The sequence below is a fragment of the Polyodon spathula genome, chromosome 8 (assembly GCF_017654505.1).
Source record: "Polyodon spathula isolate WHYD16114869_AA chromosome 8, ASM1765450v1, whole genome shotgun sequence".
Classification (NCBI taxonomy): domain Eukaryota; kingdom Metazoa; phylum Chordata; class Actinopteri; order Acipenseriformes; family Polyodontidae; genus Polyodon; species Polyodon spathula.
In genome coordinates this window covers 46,551,600-46,575,601 of record NC_054541.1, presented here as the reverse complement: position 1 = coordinate 46,575,601, position 24,002 = coordinate 46,551,600, and the positions used below count along the sequence as shown (strand labels likewise).

The 24,002-nt window shown below is 40.2% G+C and overlaps 1 protein-coding gene across 12 annotated transcripts in view; it reads right to left on the bottom strand.

The window, feature by feature from the left end:
- LOC121320043 (oxysterol-binding protein-related protein 8-like) overlaps positions 1–24,002 on the bottom strand; it is a 103,956-nt gene that overhangs the window by 24,116 nt on the left and 55,838 nt on the right. For 5 of the 12 annotated variants that reach the window (XM_041258179.1, XM_041258184.1, XM_041258181.1 and 2 more), the window contains 5 exons: positions 22,368–22,404; positions 18,839–18,979; positions 5,253–5,323; positions 2,117–2,197; positions 1,085–1,186 (listed from right to left, as the gene is read on the bottom strand). In XM_041258179.1, the coding sequence (XP_041114113.1) occupies positions 1,085–1,186; positions 2,117–2,197; positions 5,253–5,323; positions 18,839–18,979; positions 22,368–22,404 (432 nt within the window). Of the gene's footprint in view, positions 1–1,084; positions 1,187–2,116; positions 2,198–5,252; positions 5,324–18,838; positions 18,980–22,367; positions 22,405–23,575; positions 23,856–24,002 lie in introns of those variants that run through there. The other 7 variants (XM_041258191.1, XM_041258185.1, XM_041258189.1 and 4 more) reach the window with 3 other exon arrangements.

Sequence of the window (24,002 nt, the reverse complement as noted above, 5' to 3'; positions counted from 1 at the left end):
CATTTGCCCACTGAAGTCGGTTATGACACCAAACAGCAGTCAGGTCAAAACCCTGGTGAGGACAATGAGCATGCAGATGAGCTTCCCTGAGATGGTTTCTGACAGTTTGTGCAGAAATTCTTCGGTTGTGCAAACCCACAGTTTCATCAGCTGTCTGAGTGGCTGATCTCAGACAATCCCGCAGGTAAAGAAGCCGGATGTGGAGGTCCTGGGCTGGCGTGGTTACACGTGGTCTGCGGACGTACTGCCAAATTCTCTAAAACGACGTTGGAGACTGCTTATGGTAGAGAAATGAACATTCAATTTTCAGGCAACAGTTCTTTTGGACATTCCTGCAGTCAGCATGCCAATTGCATGCTCCCTCAAAACTTGAGACATCTGTGGCATTGTGTTGTGTGACAAAACTACACATTTTAGAGTGGCCTTTTATTGTCCACAGCACAAGATGCACCTGTGTAATGATCATGCTGTTTAATCAGCTTCTTGATATGACATTCATCAGGTGGGTGTATTATCTTAACAAAGGAGATATGCTCACTAACAAGGATGTAAACAAATTTGTACACAAAATTTGAGAGAAATAAGAATTTTGTGCGTATGGACAATTTCTGGGATCATTTACTTCAGCTCATGAAACATGGGACCAACACATGTTGCGTTTATATTTTTGTTCAGTGTACTTACTAGTACTCGTGTGGTCTATTTAACATTTTTGTGGTCATTTTTTTGAAAGATATTTGCCAGCGCAAAAGTTGAATCCTATGTCATAACTCAGGCAGCTGGAGCACACTTTATATATATTAGCACATTCACATCAAAGTAATACTACTTGAATCAGCTATAAAAAAAAAATCAAAACAAAATAAAAAGCTGCTATCCCTACTGCTCCTGAACTATAAAACCAAAATATCCACCAAACGCAATTTCCCTTTAAAATGAAACTATATTCTACCAATGTAAACACTGCAGTGTTTGGCTCCATTGCAGTTTAAATCCTTACAATAGACTTCACTGTCTACAACCCCATGCCTTCAGAAAACACCGACTGGGCCCCGGCGATCAATATCAACAGAACTGCTCTGACCTTCAGCCAGTCTGCCATGACAATCACCGAGGGGTCTGTGATGGTGCTGAGTAACTCCTTAGTCGCCCTCTTCTTTTCTTCTCTGTAATTTTTCTTCTGTACCTGCAATAAAGATGTACGCATAGGCTACTCATTGCTTAATCATTACTTACTGTGTTCCTAAATTATCCATGACGGACCTTGACCTAAAAACTCATGAAATATGTACACTAGAAATGAAGACAGTACCTCAGAGCGTTAGGGCCAAATAGTCACATGACCACAATATTAGTCACTTATCTTCAAGTGAAAATATTAAGTTGTCAATAAAAAAACAACGAATATAAAAACGTGTTGGAAGCAGCAACTATATAGAGCTCCAGAAAAAGCTACAGCTCATAAGCAATGATAAGATATCCTGGGTGCACACCTCAGCTGAGCCACTGGCTCGCCCTGTAACCTGTGTGATAATCACACATAAAAGACAAACACATTCCTGAGATGTTATAAACGAGTCATGAAATCCCCCAGATTGCTGATGCTTCGGTAGATCAACCCTTTTCTAAGTGCCCTCGAAAGCTGTTCTAATGCCAGCAGTAGGGTGCAGATAGAAATGTCTAGATTTTCTTAGCAACTACAGTGTTTCTGAGGGTAGTACTTTTAGATAATTGACCACTTGCTTTCATTTTAACAGGCTAAAGACAGTATATTTGTATTTACAGAGTGGAAAGGTGATGTATCTAGGTTGGACCTTCCATGAGGTTTAATTTCAAGAGCTGGTTGGCCTTCACGCAGTACAGCAGCAGACATACTAATAACTCAACACAAACGATCAGTCATTCCGCACTGCACCCAATCCATCAGAACTAACCATACCTAAAGATCTAAAAATGTCTGCAGTGAAAAGAATGTACTGGGAGTAAACAGAAAAAAATAAATGAATTTCCTCAGCCCTTCAGAATGAGACGTCAGACTCAAGTCCTTCAGAGCTTCTACATTTCTAAACAGACAGTAAATAATACACAATGAGGAATACGTTTGAAGTTGCCTTACTTTAAGAGACTCCTTCTTCGTAAGTTTGCTCTCTGTGGATGAAACCTCCTTGTCAGAACCATTGTAGAGCTTTGATTCAGACTGAAAAAAATAAAAAAGAAAACTAGATATATACAGTATATAAACTACAATTTGGTGAACAGGTATTAAAACCAACAATGCAGGATTCTTTCTAGAAGGAAAAAAGTAAACTGAATGAAGCAACCATATTCAGAAAGATGCTCTAATAGTTTACAGTTGCCTACAGTGCTTTACTGTACATGTGGTAGCTAGGGCTATGTTCAAAGGTTTGTTCGCTAGCCAGGTATCCAAAGTTATTTCAAAATCCGTTTAACAATGTGTGAATACCACAAAATCAAAAATGAAATGTCACTCTCATGAAAAATCCAATCTTTTGATTTGTATAATGCATATTACTTAAATAAAACTTGTATGAAAATCCACTACCAAATCGTAAGCAACTCTATATGGCGCCGCTGCCGTGTATGAAGCTGGGTATATTATTATACCAAAGCACAGGGGCGGGGGCGGGGGCGGGGGGGGGGGGGGGGGGGGGGGTACCTATAGCAGTTGTAGTGCTTCAGTAAAATATGTACTGAATACCTAGTGTACAAGACAGTGTAAGAGAAGTGTTATAGTAGAATATGTTTGAAACATACGCTAACACTAATAATTTGGATTTTGAAAACCGAGTGCCGTCCGCCCCTTCTCCACCAAGCTCGTGTTATCCAGAGGCACTTCTTCACTCTCCATCTCAACAGCAAAGCACTGTATAGCGTAAGCTGTACTGAAAGAAATGTCTCGAAAATCCTCTGCTGTTTGGGATTTCTTTTATTAAATGCCACCCCAAAAAAGTTGAACACAAACTATGTAAAACAAGCATAAACTACTGGTATACAATGAAATATGCAATCTTGAGATACGGGTCTTTATGTCGAAGTGTCTCACAATTAACCCATTGACTATGTGTAAAAATGAAACAGCATATGCTTCGCTCGTTAAAGAATGGACTATTAAAGTACTATATACTCAGGTCTCACTGTTCTGCTGAAACATGTGAAAATGATCTCGGGTTTCTCGCTGATTCTTCTGTCCATTTTAATCAGAGTATATCTGGTATACCTAAAACCACTGCCTCCCCAGCACAGCAGGCCTGGCTGTCCTGTTATCTGCAGACATCATTAGGCTATGAGGTGTGTGTGTGGTCCCCACTTTCATATGCAGGGTGAAGTTGTCTTGAGACTGCTCATCGCAGACCCTTTCTCCAAATGAGTGAATGTCGTATCCCGAAGCGAGGATTTAAGTGTTCAGACTAGCGCGTCACCTTTAATTAGGATAACGAGCCCCAGGATATCTTTGACACCTCTTATCACACATTTAAAATGACATCCAATTAGCAGCTGACAGCTACAGTTCAGTGCTTGTTTTTTTAATTTTCTTCCAATGTGGTGTGGTGCTCTAACAAGAGAATGTATTTTTTGACACAGACAAAAAGCCATACAACCTGCTAAGCATAAAAGTTCACAATTTAGTTATAATGCTACAAGACCGTTACAATAATTACGGGTAACACTTTACATTAAGTGTCTCTAATTACTGTTTCTTTACATGGCACACACACGTGCACTTACACACAATTCCAAATGTTATTATGTATAGCTACAATTACTATTGTTTCTTTATTTAGCAGATGCCTTTATCCAAGGTGATTTACAGAGACTTGGGAATATGAACTATGCATCAGCTGCAGAGTCACTTAAAAAAACATCTCGCCCGAAAGACGGAGCACAAGGAGATTACGTGACCTGCTGGGATTTGAGCTGGGGGCCTCCAGTTTACAATCCCTTTTTCTTTAACCACCAAAACACAGAGTCCTTACCAATACATGCAAGTACACAACTGTACCAGAAAAGGGTTAGGGTTACCATTATATCATGCAAAATCGTTTACACATTAAGTAGCTATGCATAATAGCATTGTAATTATGTGTAAATATGCATGCATTTATGAAGTAACTACTACGTTATGTAAATACGCAGTAATTAGCGACATTTAGTGTTACCGAAATTCCTTCCTTCGTTTTGTTTTTAAATTTTCAAATATCTCCTGGATTATGCACACGAGACACATCCTGTTGTGTAGCAGTCTGGCTTCTAGAATGGCAGGTATCGGGGGAGAAGAAAGAAAGAAAAAGAAAGAAAGAAAGAAAGAAAGAGTGCTTCCCAGCGGGTAAAACTACCCTGGGGAGGATTAACAAACTGCTGGAGACGGTAAACAAGGTTTTCCCAGCGGCTGCTTAGAAAAGGTGCCCTTCACCCCCCGGCTTAGAATCAGCAGCAGAGTTAAGAAATTGGTTCAGAGGCTTAAGAACCAGATAAACTCTGCAATAGAGCACACTCGCAGAGGCTACTCCAGCCCTGTGCTCTCAAATGGACACTAATCCCATTTAGATTCCCTCTGTGCTGCCTCGCTTAATGATTATAATGAATGCCTGCGTGCTGTGGTGCTGATCACAGCCTCAGAGCCAGAGACACGGCAGTAATAGGGTGATTGCATCTACTTTACAACCCCTCAAGGGTCAAATCAGTTAAAAATCCCCAGTCTCCCTCCATCACAGTCTGACGCATGTTCCACAACACTGTAGAAACGCACACCCATCACTTTACTCTGAAGTGACAGTGACTCATATTATTGAAGTAACAGGTGTGTCGTCAAGCTGGATGCAATGAAATGGAGGACCATTTTAAATGTCTTTTATGCAAGGTTTTATTGTAACGAAACAGGGCCTGGCTGCCAATGGTGGCCCTACATCCTACTGACAGTGCACAGGGTATTTACTGCTCAGCCTCACTGTGCGGCTGATTTTAAATTACTTCAGAGAAGTGCTGTCTTTGAGTGGCTCAAAATACACCCAATTTACCTTTCCAAGGCTACACTGAAACGCAGCTTCACACCTTAAAAGAAAGTTTACTCCACAATGTCTGTGCAATAATCAACAGTAAAAATGAAGCAAATAAGAATTATTACGGGGACACTCAGAACCTGTCACTTTATACAAATGTTACAGTAATATAATGTAAATAGATACACTTTATAAAAAAACTAACTGTTAAAACCTCTTTGTGTTCCTGCTTACCTTGCTTTTAGACATGGAAAGGGCAGAGTCCTCTTTGGGCTGTAAAACGTCATCCTTTCCCCTATCGAAACCTGCAAAGACAAAAAAACAGCTGTTGTAAAAAACACTGGATTTCAAGGGCTGCAAGAACTCTAGTTCAGTGTACCCCTCAGAATGAATGCTGAATCTAGTCTTCCCAGCCACGATGTTGGGGATTGCGCGGATTTAAGTTTGAGAAGCCAGGGTAGAATGTGTATTTGGTTGGGTCCATCCAGAGACAGACAGGTCTTGTTTAGGGTCAAAGGTACTCATTTTACAACACTGGGGTAATGTACAAAGACAATGCGAAGCAAACCTGTAGCTGACTATCACAGCATGCACTATGGAACCACTAACACGGCCTGCTAAAGCACTCACCCTAACGCTCACTGCGCCCTGCCTTACATGAAATCTGAGATCTAAGGACAACAGAATTCAAGGCCTTATTGATCATCTTGCTGGTCTGACTCTGACCTTGTTAAACTTTTAAATTATCCTCTACTGGAGAGGAAATTCAATCAGGTATTAATTGTTATATTTCTGGATACACAGAGAATATAAAATTCTTTGTACCAGACTTACAGACTTGCCGTCACTGGCAGTGTTGTGAGGCTGCCAAGTTAATATCCTTGAGAGCTATTGTACAGCTTCTTTTGTCTCTACTGTTAACTGAAAACTTCTGGATAAAGTTTCTTCTCCCCCTTAAGATTATGTTGTCAGCAAGGTCACGGTAGGAATGCAGTGCAGAATATGTTGGCAATCTTTCACACAGAGCCCAACAGGATGCGGTCACAGGCATGAGGTTTCAGATTTTGATGCATACTGAAGGTATTTTTGGAGCCTGGGCTGGTGGGCAACTGTTTATATATAGCATAATTATATGATATATCTATATATGATATACACTTATTATTAATATTATATATATATATATATATATTAAGTAATATAACATTGAACTTCAATATTAATTGTAGGCATTCATAAATGATAGAAGCAAAGTTTATTAATTAAGAGAGTGTACCAGCAGTACTTTTTGTGGTATGTTTAATAATACAATCCTGTAACCCTAATACAGCCCCAAAAGTTCACTTAGAAAATGCTGTTTGATAGATGGATTACTGGATAGATAGAGGAGAAGGGAGTTTACTAGTTCAGCTTCTTTGCCATCCTCCCACTCTACTCAATGCTCTACTGAAAAACACCTTGCTTCATTCATACAGCCCTTTCTTCAAACTCGGAAATGCACACTCTGCCAAATTCTTCATGCCCAGAAGCTACAATTTCTTTTGTATGCATTCTGAAGAACAGAAGTAGCTATTTTTGAGGGATGGTCATGTAAACCCAAGACCAGTTAAACTCTTTGCAGACTGAAGGTAGTAGAAGCCTTAGCTACTCATGACAGTCTTTAGACTCCAGCTTTAAGCCCGATTTTTTTGTGTGTACATACACTAAACTGTGTAGTACAGTACTGGTTTTGTACATACCCATTTCAGACTGACATACATTCATGCCAATTGTACCTAATGCAGGAATCCCTTCCAGTGTCCACACACAAGCAGCTTTAAACTACAGACTATCCTACAATAGGGAACTGTTCAACAATTCAGTGCCCATCGCTGGAATAAGGAGCACGTTCTGTGTGTGTTTGAGTGGGCAATGAATCATTGTAGGAGATCACTCAAAATCCTAACTACCTTACATGTCCAGCGGTATAATTTAACTTCAAAGAGACGTGCTGCTCAATGCACAGTGTGGATAAGAATCGTGTTAGGAACACAACCAAATCAGCCAGAATCAAAATGCTTCATATACTGTAATAATACCACATTTCCTACAGAGGCCTGAGATGTTTTTCAACACCTTTTTTTTTTTTTTTTTTTTCCAGCCCTGTGCTGCATAAACCAAATAAAATTAAGGAGACTTTGTTTAGCCGGTGTGACCTCTTCACAGCCCCGCTCAAAAGCCCCAGTTGGCAAGAGCCACCTCCAGTAGCCATGCTCAATGACCAAATGAGACATGCAGTAGAAGGTTAACACACCACGAGAGGTGAAAATGCACACAACAGGCTTAGTATTTTGTAAAAATTGTACTTACAGTGCACTACTAAATTATGAACTCCAACAATCCAAATTTCTAATACTAAACTGTACTGGTTTTATCAAGTGAAACATTTTGGGAACTTTTAAGATTTGTTTTAGTGTGCATCTTTGAACCTTTGGAGTAAAAGAACAGAGAACCTGCATCATAGAAGCAGCTTTTGAACTCAAAATGTCAACCCCCCCCCCCCCCCCATACAAGCCATCACCTCACAACAATGGAAACTGACCCTTTGAAACACCAGAAGTCATCACTGCCACAATGCAAATAACGGAGAAGAGAACATAATGTGTCGCGTAGTAACTGAAACAGGTGGCTGGGAGAAACTGAATGAGTCACAGTGAGGTTCATACAGTACATGCATTTGAGTGTTTGATTGAGGCTTCTCATTTTTATCTGAGATTCACATCGGAAGGAAACATATCTTAAATAGCATTACGTTTCTTGCATTTAACGCAAGGTTTCTACATCACCTGCCTAATCAACAGGTGAAGTTAGAAACCTCAAGATATAACTCCCAGACCAAAAAACATAAATTGCATTTGCAGTAAAAAAAATAAATAAAATTGACCTTTCTAGCATACCCGCAGTTTAAGGTACAGTAACATATAGAGATTACATTAAAAGAGAATAAAAACAAATATAACTAACCTGACAGAATGGGGGAGAGCTCATTGTACCCCCCAAAAGAAGCATTGCGAACGAGTTTGCGCCCATCGGTCCGGGGTGAAAACACGACCGTCACCCCGGCGCAGGTGGAGAACCTCCTGCGCAGCATGCCCTCTTCTTTCATCATAGAGGCGCTGTACCCTGGGCAAATGTCCCCTCAACACAAAGGACTGAGGCTGCTGAGACAAGCAGCAAGCTACCATGAGCTAGTAGGAACAGTGAGACTCACAGGCAAGCAAGAGCAGCGCTTAATACAAACTCGACCACACTCTCTCTCTGTCTCTCTCTCTCTCTCTCTCAACTGGCCACTGGATCTCAAACCAGCGAATCAGCACTAAGTCTACTCCTCTTGCAAATTCTGGTGTTTCAAACAAACTGTAAAAAACATCATATCTCTCTTAGTATTTATCTGGGGCAACAGCATGGCTATTCAAGACTTTCTGTTTTAATTCTGTATCCGCACAGATTCTTCAAAATACTCCTTTGCTGTAAATCCCTGCTGTGTGAATAATGCACGTTTCCCTTTCATTTCAGACCATGCACATGACAACTGGCTTTTGAAAGGCTCAGGGTAAAAAAAAAAAAAAAAAGCGACATCTTTTAATATATTATACTCTGCCTACTTGTCTCTCAGCATCCTATAATACTCTCATGTTACCCTGACAATGACAGGATTGCAAAGCTCTGCTGCCTAAATACATCCTTGCAAACTCAGATTTTTTTCAGTGCTCAACTACCTGGGGAGACAACTTAACTGGCTAATTCACTGGAGATTATTCTACTGATAAACCCCTGAAATGCACAGGCATTTCAAACAAAGGGTTCTACTGATACACCCCTGAAACGCACAGGCATTTCACAATACAGGGTTCTACTGATAAACCCCTGAAACGCACAGGCATTTCAAAATACAGGGTTCTATTGATAAACCCCTGAAACGCACAGGCATTTCAAAATACAGGGTTCTACTGATAAACCCCTGAAACGCACAGGCATTTCAAAATACAGGGTTCTACTGATAAACCCCTGAAACGCACAGGCATTTCAAAATACAGGGTTCTACTGATAAACCCCTGAAACGCACAGGCATTTCAAAATACAGGGTTCTACTGATAAACCCCTGAAACGCACAGGCATTTCAAAATACAGGGTTCTACTGATAAATCATTAACTTGAAGAAATGCCTTTACTGGGTCTGGAACCACTTCCACTCTGAAGGCTCATTTTTAGATTGCATATATGCCAAGTCAACATTAGCGAAGAAACCGATGCCTCATCACACAATGTGTGCTAACCAGCACAAAGGTGGCACAACTGAATATATTTAATATAACTGAATAATATTAAAGGTTTTCTTCCTCCTCTGAAGAACACTCCTTCAGCTCGTCCTAGTTCAGAGATTGTCAAAAGCAACATGGATTGCACCATAACAACATCAAATGTAAAGGCTGAAGACTATTTAAATTAAACCCTAGAAAAAGTGTAGGAAGAATGAGCAAGTTAAAAAGTAAGTTAAAAAGAAAAAAAAAAAGAAAAAGGCACTGTATACTACCAAGGAGCTTTGCTGCCTGTCAGGCTTACCCAGAACCACTGTAGTTTGCAATCCTCTCTCTCTCTCTCTCTCTCTCTCTCTCTCTCTCTCTCTCTCTCTCTCTCTCTCTCTATATATATATATATATATAATATATATATACACATACATATATACATACATATATACATAGAAACAGGTCTGGATTTAAAGAACCTGTACAGATTCATTGGGTTTGTAGTTTTAAAGGAAATTATTCTTGTTTAGATATAACATAAAGCTATTTTCACCCCCTTTGTAAAGTGTGATGTATTCAGGGGTTGCAGGATGATTCTTTCCTTTGAAAAGTCTGTTACATCTCTTCAGAAGATGAAGTCAGTCTTCCTTTATGCTCTACAGCCCCTAAAACTCTAAACGTAATTCACTTTTGACTTCCGCATCAGCAAGGTGACAAGCACAGGGTTGCTAGGCAACCTCACAAACTTCCCATTCTCTACAGGCTGCTCTGTGAGGGAGAGTAGGCCTCTAATTGCCTTCCTTTTCTCGTTTGGAGCATATTAAATTGTTCAATAAAAGAGAATATATGTATATATCATACAAATTAGCAGCCTGGTGTGAATGTGTGTGTGTACTGATAACCCATTTGATTTTAAACAGGTTCCTCATAATATCATTTAATCAGGTGAGTTTTTTCAGTTATTAATTTAGCATTTTCATTCCTTCTAAAATGCAGTCAGGTAACATTAGGTTTCTGCAGTACGTCAGTCATGCCTCTGTTTTGTTATACTGCTACAGTGGCTTGCGAAAGTATTGACCCCCCTTGCCTATTTTGTTGCCTTACAACCTGGAATTAAAATAGATTTTTTGGGGGTTTGTATCATTTGATTTACATAACATGCCTACCACTTTGAAGATGCAAAATATTTTTTATTGTGAAACAAACAAGCAATAAGACAGAAAAACAGAAAACTTGAGCGTGCACAAGTATTCACTCCCCCAAAGTCAATACTTTGTACAGCCACCTTTTGCAGCAATTACAGCTGCAAGTCTCTTGAGGTATGTATCTATAAGCTTGGCACATCTAGCCACTGGGATTTTTGCCCATTCTTCAAGGCAAAACTGTTCCAGCTCCTTCAAGTTGGATGGGTTCCACTGGTGTACAGCAATCTTCAAGTCATACCACAGATTCTCAATTGGATTGAGGTCTGGGCTTTGACTAGGTCATTCCAAGACATTTAAATGTTTCCCCTTAAACCACTCAAGTGTTGCTTTAGCAGAATGCTTAGGGTCATTGTCCTGCTGGAAGGCGAACCTCTGTCCCAGTCTCAAATCTCTGGAAGACTGAAACAGGTTTCCCTCAAGAATTTCCCTGTATTTAGCGCCATCCATCATTCCTTCAATTCTGACCAGTTTCCCAGTCCCTGCCGATGAAAAACATCCCCACAGCATGATGCTGCCACCACCATGCTTCACTGTGGGGATGGTGTTCTCGGGATGATGAGAGGTGTTGGGTTTGTGCCAGACACAGCGTTTTCCTTGATGGCCAAAAAGCTCAGTTTTAGTCTCATCTGACCAGAGTACCTTCTTCCATATGTTTGGGGAGTCTCCCACATGCCTTTTGGCGAACACCAAACGTGTTTGCTTATTTTTTTCTTTAAGCAATGGCTTTTTTCTGGCCACTCTTCTGTAAAGCCCAGCTCTGAGGAGTGTACGTCTTAAAGTGGTCCTATAGACAGATACTCCAATCTCCGCTACGGAGCTTTGCAGCTCCTTCATGGTTATCTTTGGTCTCTTTGTTGCCTCTCTGATTAATGCCCTCCTTGCCTGGTCCGTGAGTTTTGGTGGGCGGCCCTCTCTTGCCAGTTTTGTTGTGCTGCCATATTCTTTCCATTTTTTAATAATGGCTTTAATGGTGCTCTGTGGGATGTTCAAAGTTTCGGATATTTTTTTATAACCCAACCCTGATCTGTACTTCTCCACAACTTTGTCCCTGACCTGTTTGGAGAGTTCCTTGGTCTTCTGGTGCTGCTTGCTTGGTGGTGCCCCTTGTTTAGTGGTGTTGCACACTCTGGGGCCTTTCAGAACAGGTGTATACATACTGAGATCATGTGACACTTAGATTACACACAGGTGGACCTTATTTAACTAATTATGTGACTTCTGAAGGTAATTGGTTGCACCAGATCTTATTTAGAGGCTTAATAGCAAAGGGGGTGAATACATATGCACGCACCACTTTTCGGTTATTTATTTTTTAGAATTTTTTGAAAGAAGTTATTTTTTTCATTTCACTTCACCAATTTGGACTATTTTGTGTATGTCCATTACATGAAATCCAAATAAAAATCCATTTTAATTCCAGGTTGTAAGGCAACAAAATATGAAAAATGCCAAGGGGGGGGGTCAATACTTTCGCAAGCCACTGTACGTCCTGAAAACCCAGGTAGAGTTGCAAAACCTGATCCCTCATTATTTCAGGCACAAATAGCATTATCATTTTTGCTCATCACGTAACATAACACTGCCATGTTCATGCAATGAAGTGAGGAGGACTTATCCATTATACTACAGCAGCACACTGATACACTGCTCTCTATTTGCCACATGTGGAAATCTGACACTGCCTTCATTTCAGTGCATCACATGGCACCAAAGTCCTTAATAATCCACCATTTATAGAGCTAGACTTCTTCATGGCCTTTCCTCAACTATCTCAGCCATTTCCCCAGCAAACTGAACAGCTACGTCTTAAGAAAGAAAGGAAACTTCATCCTCGGTGAAAAAAATAAAACCCAACATGCTTAAAATTACAAATAAATCCACGTATTATGTAAGCATAAAGAGCACTACTAATACAGTAATGTGCTCCTCAGGAATTATCTGTGTCTTGGGCTTTAGCTTGGGCCCAACAGATCTTTCTGCAGCTGCCTGTAATTCCATTATTGAATTCATGCCCAATTTATGCCATATCAAAATTCATTTCCCTAACATTTTTAAATGAGTCCACTGAACACAGCACAGCAGATAAACAGCAATGCTCTTGGATATGCCCCTACAGCAATACATACTTATTTCCCAACAAGAAAGTGACAGTATTTAAATCAGTTACAATAGTGCTGTCTTCCTTAAGTAACTTTGTGGAGAAATAGTCAATGTCCCATAATTCCCTCTGTGCTAGCTGCTGTTTCTTATACATACTGATCAGGCACAATCATCACAGCCTGCTGTCTATGGCAAAATCTGGCCTGTGTGGAAATTCTATTAACGATGAAAACATACAGTTCAAATACCATAAAACTCCATACTTCTAAAGAGAACTAAAGACCAAATCAAATTCCTAAGAGGTTCTGCATGGCATATTTTAAGAACATGACCTTCCAAACTGGAAGAAAAATCAATATGCCCTTTTCTACTATTTACTAATGTATTTAACCAAGAGAAAGCCATTGAGACGGAACCCGTCATTCAGAATGCATGGCGCCTTTGAGTGTCTACTTTCAGTCAATAGAGGAGGAATGATTCCTTAGTGAAAGGACTGTGCAAATGAACAAGCTTGTACGGTACAGTGTTTACCTATTACAATTATACTGTGCTTCAAAATAACTAATCGCTGCAGTCCATGTACTGTCCTCTTGAGCTGATTGTGTATACATTAATTCCCCCTCCATTTAACCTCTGCATCCAGTAAAAATCAATTAGTGGATAGAGACAAAGAACAATACTACCCAAAGACACTAGAGATACCAAAATAGCCATGTGACCAATGTACCCCAAGGGCTTGATTCTTAGCTAAAGTCCTAGCTACAGTGTTTCAGATTTGATTTACAAGGAATTCTCAACCTCCTATGTTTAAATTTAGTCCAATACAAAAAAAATAAAAAAATGCAAAAGGTATACAAATGTGTTGTACTAACGGCTGAATTAAGTTTGTTGCTTTACAGTTGGATACATCTATAGCGTATGTTTCTTTATTAACGTAGCAGTAAATTGAGCCCTAACTGCAGTACAGTACTTGCACTGGCTGTGTGTGGCATGCCTTTGGTAAAGCTACTTCAAAGCTGTAGTGCCCCATGGTGTTCTAATAATATCTGTTACAAATTAAAGAAGGTTAACCTTATCAAACAATGCTGAAAACATGTTTCCTGTAGAACAAGGACAGTGTTTGGAATTCAAAGGATGTCCTCTGTTGTGATTTCTGTGGTATGTCCGGAGCTAACAGACCTTGAAAATGGCATCCTTATCTATTTCTGCAAGTAAAAGCATGACACACATCTGGGTCAGTGACAGATCTATTGTAGTGGCAAGCAGGGAGCTTGTGATTGGGCAGAGAATGCCTAGCTATGGAAGAATGTCAACATTCACCAATGGACTGTGGGATACTCATGAATCCGGTTCGGGTCGCTTTCTTTCTGAATGGAACACTGCTCTCTTCGAGGATCCATCTGGTTTAGCTAGGTTCCGGAATCCAGTACACTGGATTGTCTTTTGATCCACTTTCTATTTGATTTGCCAAACACGCCATCAATAAGCTTTTTACTTCTATGTGTAGTCTCTGTAGAATATCTTACAACGCGTGGTATCACTGCAAAGGCGTGAAATGCACATGATATGAAAACACTGAGGGAGGAAAGCTCTGGAGATCCAGACTGCAAACACACAGAATACATTATCTGGACCATCGCTTTAACATCTTCTCCTCTGGAAATGTCACTGTGAGATCTCTAGGCGTTAGCACTGCATGTGCTTTTTACTTTCTATCCACTATGGACACTGCCGCTATTAAATTAGTCTTAATAAAGGCTGTAAAATCAATTTTCTTACAGCAACAATGTCACAGTCCCCTAGTGTGACAAATATCGGTTTGATATCCCCCACCCCAGTGGAGATTGAGTCAGTGACAGGCCACATGCTGCCAGGATTCGAATTCACAACCCTTGCAAACGACACGTCCCGTCAGTGCCTCAGGACCACTTGCCTACACGTAGATTATAAAAGGATTGGCCAAGGTCTCAGAGGGAAGTCATTTACTGTTATTTGGTGATCACCAGATATTTTCCCTCTTCAGCATTTCAAATCACTTCAGCTGGAAAACCCAGCTCCTTGTTACAGTAAACTACCACCTGAATCACAAAAGGACACTCAGTAATGTATCTCCAGCCAAGTCCCACCCCTTGTTCGCTGTATTTTTCACATACCTCTTTATAGTGCATACTAATAAATCATTTCCCGATCACTCGTTTTATCGCCAAACTCCTCAATAATGAGAATAAAGTCATTATTTTATTACTATAACATCTCAAAAAGGTCTGCAAATGCCTGTGATACTCCTTGAGCGCTGGATGCAGAAGCAGCTATCTCCTTTGTTTGTGTCCGTGTTATCTCTGTAGTGCATGGTGCTATCAGATGCGCCCTTTTTTTTTTTTTGGTCTCACTCGGCCATTGAAAGGTTTTCTCGGCTTTTTCCAGTGAAAAAACAACTAGAGATCTGTGCTTTATGTCTTTTTGATGATGCCATTCAGGGTCTGACATCAGACTGGAAAGGGAGAATTGTAATGTGGGACTGTAAAGGGTTAAACAGGCACAAGCACTCAACCACCATTGGGTTTAACATCCCTTATGTTAGCACGCTCCCTCTAACTGTATTTTGCAGAACTATAAAAATGATAGTAGCTGTTTATAGTTATGGATTAAGTACAGCATTAGGGAAGCTATTAAAAGTGACGGTATTATACATTTCAACTTAATAGCTCTACATAATTTTTACTACATAATATGTAATATGGCTATTTTAATGTCCCTTTTCATTATACAAACAAGGCATGTTATTAACATATATCCCTAATAAAGAAGATAAACACAGTTTGTAACATGGAGCTGTCGGTAGATCAAATAATTAGTCCAAAAATCCTGCTAAGCAAGATTAACGTAACCCAGACCATGTGCCAGCTAAGGAAAGCTCATGTCACGTCTCATCACAACCGGATGAATAATTTGCAAGACAATGGTATGAATGGGAAATACAAAGACTCGGCTTCATATTATTGTCACTTTCTGCCTAAATGTTACAAAGATACTGCTGCATGCAAGAATACTATTACCAACACCCATGTGAAAGAATCAACTGTTAATAATCTGTGGTCCTCACACAAGAAAACATCCACAGTAAGTCACATGGAGTACAGTACATATTCAAAGCCAGGATGTGGTAAAGTACAAGACCAGGACATTACTAAATCATACTTCATTTTGATATTCAGCTGATGCATTTAAAAGCTCATTACATTTTCAGCGCTGTACTTGCCTTTTAGTGTGACCTGACGACAATCTCTAGCATCACCAACAAAACAATGAACAACATCCCTCAAAAACAAATCTTCCTGTTTCAGATACAGTACACTGCTTTATTACCACTACAGTATTATGTGTGTGCTATACAATACCTTACAATATATAAATACATTCCACAACGTATACAGTATTTCTTGTTAAATATATATGTTAAACAGAATTTCTTGTGCATATTGTCTGCAGGTGATATTAAAAACAGCAGCTGTTGTACAATATGTATGGTTGTGTATGGTTCAGTATGGGAGTTGGGACTGGGGCAAGGAAACCCAAGTAAAAGACAATCACATCTCAATCCTTAGGAGCAGAAGATGTACAACTGGTTTGAGCTGTGAGGGAAAGCTAATGGAGCCATGCCAGTACACTGGTCTTGTACCGGGTTAGGACTGGGCAGAGGGTTGAGACTTGTCAGATACCGGAAATAAAAGACTGCTTCTATGGCTAGCACTGGCCAGCACATTCATGCCTAGGGGCTGCACCTGTTTGTATTAAATCAAACCTGGCCATACAGGCAAATACAAAAGACCGACTTAAACAAAGCTACCGTGTTTTCAAGAGTCTCCCAAATGACACAAGGGAAGAATACATTCACACATATAACACAAACGGCCTAATTACAAAACTGAAGCACACATAGTTAAACACGTCTCTTGCGTCTAAAATTCTGCCTAGCTAACCTTACTGCTGTTTAACATCCTCACAAATACGCTATTAAACTGATATGCAAATCTGCTCATTATAATAGCTTTTGATAGATATTTGCAGCTAATAAAACCAGATTTTACTAGTGTATAATCTGAAGGGGCAAATCTTTTGTTACAATTTCTGGAGTGTGCTAGGGACAAGCAAAAAACTGAGATTTCAAGTTGAAAACAGTAATTACATTTGCATTGTAATTGTAGCTACAAAGAAATGGACATTACAGTAGGTCCACTTGAATTTCAAATTGGATATTCAGAACAACAGAGCCAATGCATCCAGCCCACAACTGGTTAACTCATAATGTTTGTCTTGCAGAACAGGGTTTTACAAACAAAAGAAACAATACAATCAAATTAAAGGGTGTTACAAGAGGCAAGTAATTCATTCAACATCCCCCACACGAATATTGTGGGAGGGGGGAGGTATTGTCTATTTTCAATTTTTGAGGCAATTATCTTTCTGCATAATGGGTCCTATAGTGTAAAGTGTAGCCTAGCAACATGTCACACTCTATGACACTGTAGCGTATTTAAAAAAAAAATAAAAAAATAAAAAAACTGTAGTTTCGTTTCACAGGAACAAATGTTTCTCTTTTATTCAAGGAAAGCATGATGTGTAGAGACTCTTAACAATACTAAGACTTCATATGAAGCAGTGGATTCAATGATTCAGCCGTGTTTTCCAAGGAGATGTTATTTTCTGTGGCCAGGGTGGGTTCTGTCCATTTCCAGGCTTGGATGTTTGGATGAACTGTGCCATAGAACATGAAATAAAACACACAGTTCACAAAGCAGTACTGTATTAATAATGAGATCTAGTTTTGTTCGAGAAAGCAGTGTTGCAGGTCTTAATATAGCATCAAGACCTTCCATATCGTGAATACCAGGAATTATAGTCCAGGCTGAGGTCCATGGCTGTTTTAGCTGGTAATGCTTTGTGTGGTTTACACCTAAAAGTCACTGCATTTTTTTAAACATCTATGGCTTTCTTATTTTCTGTTGGAATGCAAATCTCAGAGTTTTTCATTAAATGGAGATGCAAAGCGCTGCAATCCCTTCCTCCTCCTCACCACGCCACGCCGTCTCCATGCATATCACACAATAAGACTGCTGTACTCAGCATGTATTCAATGAATGTGTATTCACTTTACTGACACACATTTTCACTAACAGAGAACACAAAAAACATACCAGCACAATGCAGTGACGCAGTCACGTTTGATTACAAACAATGCAGTGTTTCCTGTAACATTGCACTATCCACGCTGCGTACGTGCCTAATCACGCAAGATCAAATTCAAATTCAAAAACAGCTTTTATTGGCTGTACACTTCATTGCACTTGATCAAGTACCATTTAACATGTAGTCAGTTTGCCCGACTATTTTACATTGGTTGGTATAGGAATAATTTGGTCTGAGTGGTTTTGATCATTATATGCGGTTGATTCTTATATCATAAGAACATAAGAACATAAGAACATAAGAATGTTTACAAACGAGAGGAGGCCATTCGGCCCATCTTGCTCGTTTGGTTGTTAGTAGATTATTGATCCCACAATCTCATCAAGCAGCTTCTTGAAGGAGCCCAGGGTGTCAGCTTCAACAACATTACTGGGGAGTTGATTCCAGACCCTCACAATTCTCTGTGTAAAAAAGTGTCTCCTATTTTCTGTTCTGAATGCCCCTTTTTCTAAACTCCATTTGTGACCCCTGGTCCTTGTTTCTTTTTTCAGGCTGAAAAAGTCCCTTGAGTCGACACTGTCAATACCTTTTAGAATTTTGAATGCTTGAATTATGTTTATAAGTGATACTCCACTGTATTAGGCTAATATTTGCATGGGATTTCCTGGCACAACACCCTTTATGAGTAAATCTGAGCCCAGACACAGAATGATTGACAATGTTAAGTGCAGAAAAAAGCAAACAAGTGTGCCTAGATTGTCCTGGAACTACAATGAAAGAGCAAGCTCGGTTTAATGTCCTCTGAACATAGCAGTTATTATAGTACTTGAGATTAAATTCATCCTTTGCCCTAAAGCACCCTCTAGTGGTGGATAAAAAGATAGCCGCATACTGGATTTTTAACTGCAATAATGTTTCCTTCACAACAGATGTTATCAAATCTGGTCATCTTTTTGATTGCGCACATGGAATAAAAAGCTCCACCTCCTGTAATGTGTGCCCAGACCTCAGAGTTGCACAGGGCACTGGTGTTCCTTACCAATGCTGTAGCTGACCCCCGGGCTCAGTGCGCTGGGCTGTAGAAGCTCTTTAGTCTGGATAGGATGCCCCTCTTTCCCCTGGCGTTGGCTCATCTTTCCAGGAGTCACAGGATGAGCTTCATCACTGGTCATTAAGGCAGCTGAAAAACAAGAGGTCATGTGATTACAGACAATTCCCACAGACAGCTGCAGCGCCACTTAGGACAGGGCAAATATCAATGAGCATGTAACAGCACAAAACAATATTAAAACAGCTCCCTTTAGGAAGAAGAAAAAAAAACAAGTACTATGTTTTACTTTGTATTGAGTTCAAATTTTGATGGATTTTCACTTAAAATATTAATCTTAAATGGCTTACAATGCACCAAGTCACAACACACTTTATTAAAAAAAAAAAAAAAAAAATCAATGCAAGATAAACATTTACAGTTGAACAACTATGCTGGTCATTTGTACCGATTCAGTGCTTGTGAAATGTACTGGTAGCCTGAAGTCTTCTAAAGTATTCATGCAATAGGTACTGTTTAGCTCAGCTAGTACTGCCTATGCAAGCCATGCATACACCAGGCCGCAGTACCCCATCCCTGCACACAAGAGCCAAGAGGGTGGTTTAGTTTCCATGACAGTCAGACAAAACCAATGACTTCCTTCACCCCGACTCACCCAGCAGACTGATCCCTAACCTGACCAGATAACCTAGAGGCGAGTCTGTGACCCACTGCCAATTCACAGAGCTGCCCATCCTAGTACCGATACCACCAATTAGAAACCTGAACTGAAGAACTGCGAGCATTCTGACTGTCAGTTCCGCAGAACAGCAGACCCTGTGCTACGCAGCTGTGAATGGGTGCTGCGTCTTTCCAGGGTGGTGGTAACATACAGAGAGCTTAAGGAATTCAGATATTACAAAATCATACATTTCTTGTACTCGTAATCATTAGACTTCTATAGTCTTGGTTGCTAGATTACTGTGTGCACAGAAAGACAGTAGATATTTGTGTAATTGTGACAATAAGGCAGTTAAGAGGTTCTTCAGGGACTCCTTAGAAGAGGAGCATTGTGACATTAAAACAAAGCCTGTAACGTCAACAGTAGATATCCCAGCCAGGGATGGAAACACAAATGGAATGGACTAGCTTTTTAAAAACTGATTCTCAAAATAGTACTGTGTAAAACTAGGTTAGCACGCATGACCTACAATGACTGACCAATGCAATTCAGAGAATGTAAGTATAATGAGAAAATCCCCTAGTCAGCAATGTGCAGTATGCAGATGTACGTGGTTCACATGACCTACATACAGTAAGTCATGTGAGAGTTGAGTGCAAGATGAACAAAAAGGACAAGTATCTCAGTGACTTCACAAGGGAGATGGCTGCATTGGGTCTATCAAGGCAGTCTTCCGAGTGTTTCTGGAGTGGCAACGTTCACAGAAATCTACCACCTGAAAGCACAAGGCTTTCCAGTTGCAAACAGGTCATGACAGACCAAGCCTGCAGATATGTGTACATGGGACAAGCACAGAAACATACAACAGTTGCGACACTTTATGGGCTACTTAAACCATTGTTGAGTTTTTCAGAAGGTGAGTGTATATTCACAAATTCTTCACTGCTAATTGAGGCAGCTGTGCTTATTGACAATTACCAAAACCTGCTCACAACAGAGCAAACGTAAATGTGTATTTACTGCGTCACTCCCCTGCTGAAAAACAGATTGCTGCATCCACAGCACCCCCTGCTCTATGCAGACATAGCCAAATACTGCCCTCTGCTGGTGAGAAAGAGTCACTTGCTGCCTTTCATTGTACACTTTTATATTATTTCCCGAATCATTTCTTTTTGAGATGTGTTAGTTTACTTACACAATGGTATTATCACTGGTCTGATTGAGGTTTTGGTTTGTTTTGTCTGCTAACTTTAGAAGACAAAGCACAATACACATTACAGGTAGATACTGTGCAGTATCAGTTGCAGGTGCTGGTCAATGTCGCTTTAAAGCAGGGCTAAATTCACAGAAATTAGGTTAATGTACCGAAGCAATCTGCAAGCAACTATACTTAGCTGTTGGTCTCCGCAAACAAAGCCCGATAATTGTTATATGTATTACTGTAATGCCTAGTTACCAGCAGCTATCTCATGACTTCGCATTTCTCCTAGCTCAACAGGCTGTTCACAGGCCCCAGGCTCGCCACTTTCATTAACTAGGTGATGAAAAACAGAAGTGGTACTCTCGATGATAGCAGGGAGCCAGCTAAGCCAGTCTGAGCTAGACCCTGGTCTATGAGTGGAGGAAGAACAGACAGTGCTGTAAACTAGAGTCTAATTGGATGGGTAGTTTACAGCACATGACACTGCAATCACTTCTGTACCAATGTGGGTAGCAGTATAAACTATGGCTCAAAAAATCGTTACGCAATTGCGAGAAATAAAACATATTCCATCTTTAATCTCATCATTGAAAAAGACGTTAAAGAGTTAAGTGAATAGTCCCTGCTTTCCATATTTTGGGCCATATTCACAACTGCACATTGTTTTTGCTGTGCCATTAGTCCAAAAAAAAACTAAAACAAAAAAAAAAAAAGAGGTTGTCAGATGTAGTTCATAGTTAAACCACAGGCTAACCAGGACTATTGTGAATGTGGTCCGATGTATGTTTGTGTCGTGTGACAGTGGTTCTCGCTCTGCAGGTCTGCTTCCAACCACAAGGCCATAGGCCCTTGGACAGGCTTCAATTTACCTTTATCTGCTCTGGCACTTTCACACATGTTAATATACACTTTTATTTTTGTTTCAAGCCATTAACACTAAATGAAAACAGAAGGAAAAAGGTTGGTGTGATGTGAGAATGAGGTGATGCAGGGTTAGGCTACTGTACATGCTTCTGACTGCAGATTCTGATTTCTGAGTGGATACATTTCTTAATAAAAATATATAAATTCAAAACAATGTGTCTCAAACACGCCAACCAGCATTCATCTTATACAAAAACTAAAACCAGGAAAGTACAGCATAAAAACATGTCAGTTGATATGAACAGCCAACGACCTAATCATTCCATGTGACCTAACACAACAGTACAGTACCTGGACGCAGCACCTTATCTAGTGTTAAACCTGAAATATTTGCATGCACGAATTTCAACCTGAGCTCATTCAAACCCAGGGAAGAACCTGTGTGTGGAGCTTCTTTCTGAACTGAGCTCAGTATGCCTCTGTTAAAAGATGACCACAGCTGAGTGGATCAATCCAGGAAGGTGGACACCAGTGACTCATTGAACAGGAGAGGAGCGATGCACAAGCAATCTCTACAATGTGAAAACAAAATACATTCAGATCAGGCACTGTGCAGAGAACAGAGACGCAGGGGAGGGATTTCCCACACTATTAATACTGAATGGCAAAGCTGGTACAGACCACTAGTTATAGAGCAGGTTACACAAAGCTCAGCCTTTGACCTTTAGTGAAATGTTTTGCTCGCTTTCTATGTTCTTTGCTGTTTAATGCTAAAGGGAAGGTCAGTCACTTACTTGATGTTGCAAGGTGGTCTTTGATCTCTCCATGTTGCTGTTTGTGTTTTTGGCGAAGGGGGGGGGGGGGGGGGGGGGGGGGGGGGGTAAATGCAAAATGCAAAGCAGATGCAGATCCCAGCCCGGGGGTAGAGAGATTGAGAAATCTTTAGCAGCAGCAGCACAGGAAACAGGAGAGAGAACAATACAATGCAATGCATTAGTAAAGTACATGAACAGTACAAGGCAAGGTGTGCAAACAAACCACATGGATTCCAGGTCACAGCAAAACGGGTCACAGGTTGGCTTGTCGTTATGCAATACAATAAACACAGACTGGGATTACAAAAGATAAGGAAAGGAGAAAAAAATGTGTTTTTATTCCAAATGAAGGTTACTGAGTTCTGCAAACATTACACAGAACAAAATCTGCCATGCAAGAATCACCAAGCTACTCACAGGCTTCCACGTTAATGTTAAAGCACAGCCAAATGCTGTGTTGCTTTCATAATAAACTAATTTTCAATATGCAGTCGTGATGTGTTTCACAAATTCACTTTACATAAGACAGTGATTTCTGCCTTCGAATCATTTTTCTTTTTTTGACTTCAAAAGATTCAAGAACTTCAGAACCGCTCATTTTATGTCATTTTGAAAAGCTGAACAGGAAAGTTCTCTCGTGTTACATACATTACACGAGACTCTCACGCCCTGCTCGAAAACCAGGCACAATGAACGTTTTGCTGGGAAAGCGTAACTGGTTCTGAATGTGTATTTTGACAGGTTGGAGCAGCACCAGACTGTGCTGTGGACTGTCAACTGACGAAAACAGCAACCCTAAATACTGAGTTTATTATACCAAACATGTGGAAATGAGTTATCTGTGGAAAAATACTATTTAAAAAAAAAAAAAAAAAAAGTGGAAAAATACCATTTCAACAGCAATCATGACACATTTAATCATAGTACTGCAGCTCCGGTTCCATGTTAAAAATAAGCTGCTTTGTGCAACAGACAAAACGCTAAACAGTAAAGGCACTAATAACTTCAAAATAAAAACAGCATTTGTTCACATTCGCTTTAAAACCCAAATGTTTACGTGCTACGTTATTGTATACAACATTACCTCTGTTCAACAGAAACACAGAATGGAAACCAATCTTCTGATTACGACTTGTTTTAAAAGGCAGTAGGTGCAGAATAAGCATCAAATTAACCTGAATACTTACATAAAGAGAGCCAGGCATAGTTAAAGGCATACAAACACACCGTCATGCCTGTTGAACTGTCTTCCTTGCTGTCTCATCTCACCAGCAGCACAGAATGCTTTTGTTTACTAAACATTTCTCCTCGCTGCTGTTGTGTTCCGGCCCACAGGCTTGGCAAGGCATGCTCCCAGTATCCAGGCCAGTTGTATCTACAGCTCAGTCACCCAGCTACCATCCACCCAGCTTCATACATCAAAAGAAGCACTCTGTCATCGTGCAGAGTGCTGTGTGTGACGGTGTGTTCAGAGCAATGTAACCTTTCAGTGGTAGCCTGCTGAGCAGAAAGTTCCGGAACTCGATTGAAGAGATGTCACAGTGACTCTGCTGTGAACCGTACTGGTTATTAACAAACCCATATGCTTACAGTAAAGAATGCAATGTGTCTCTC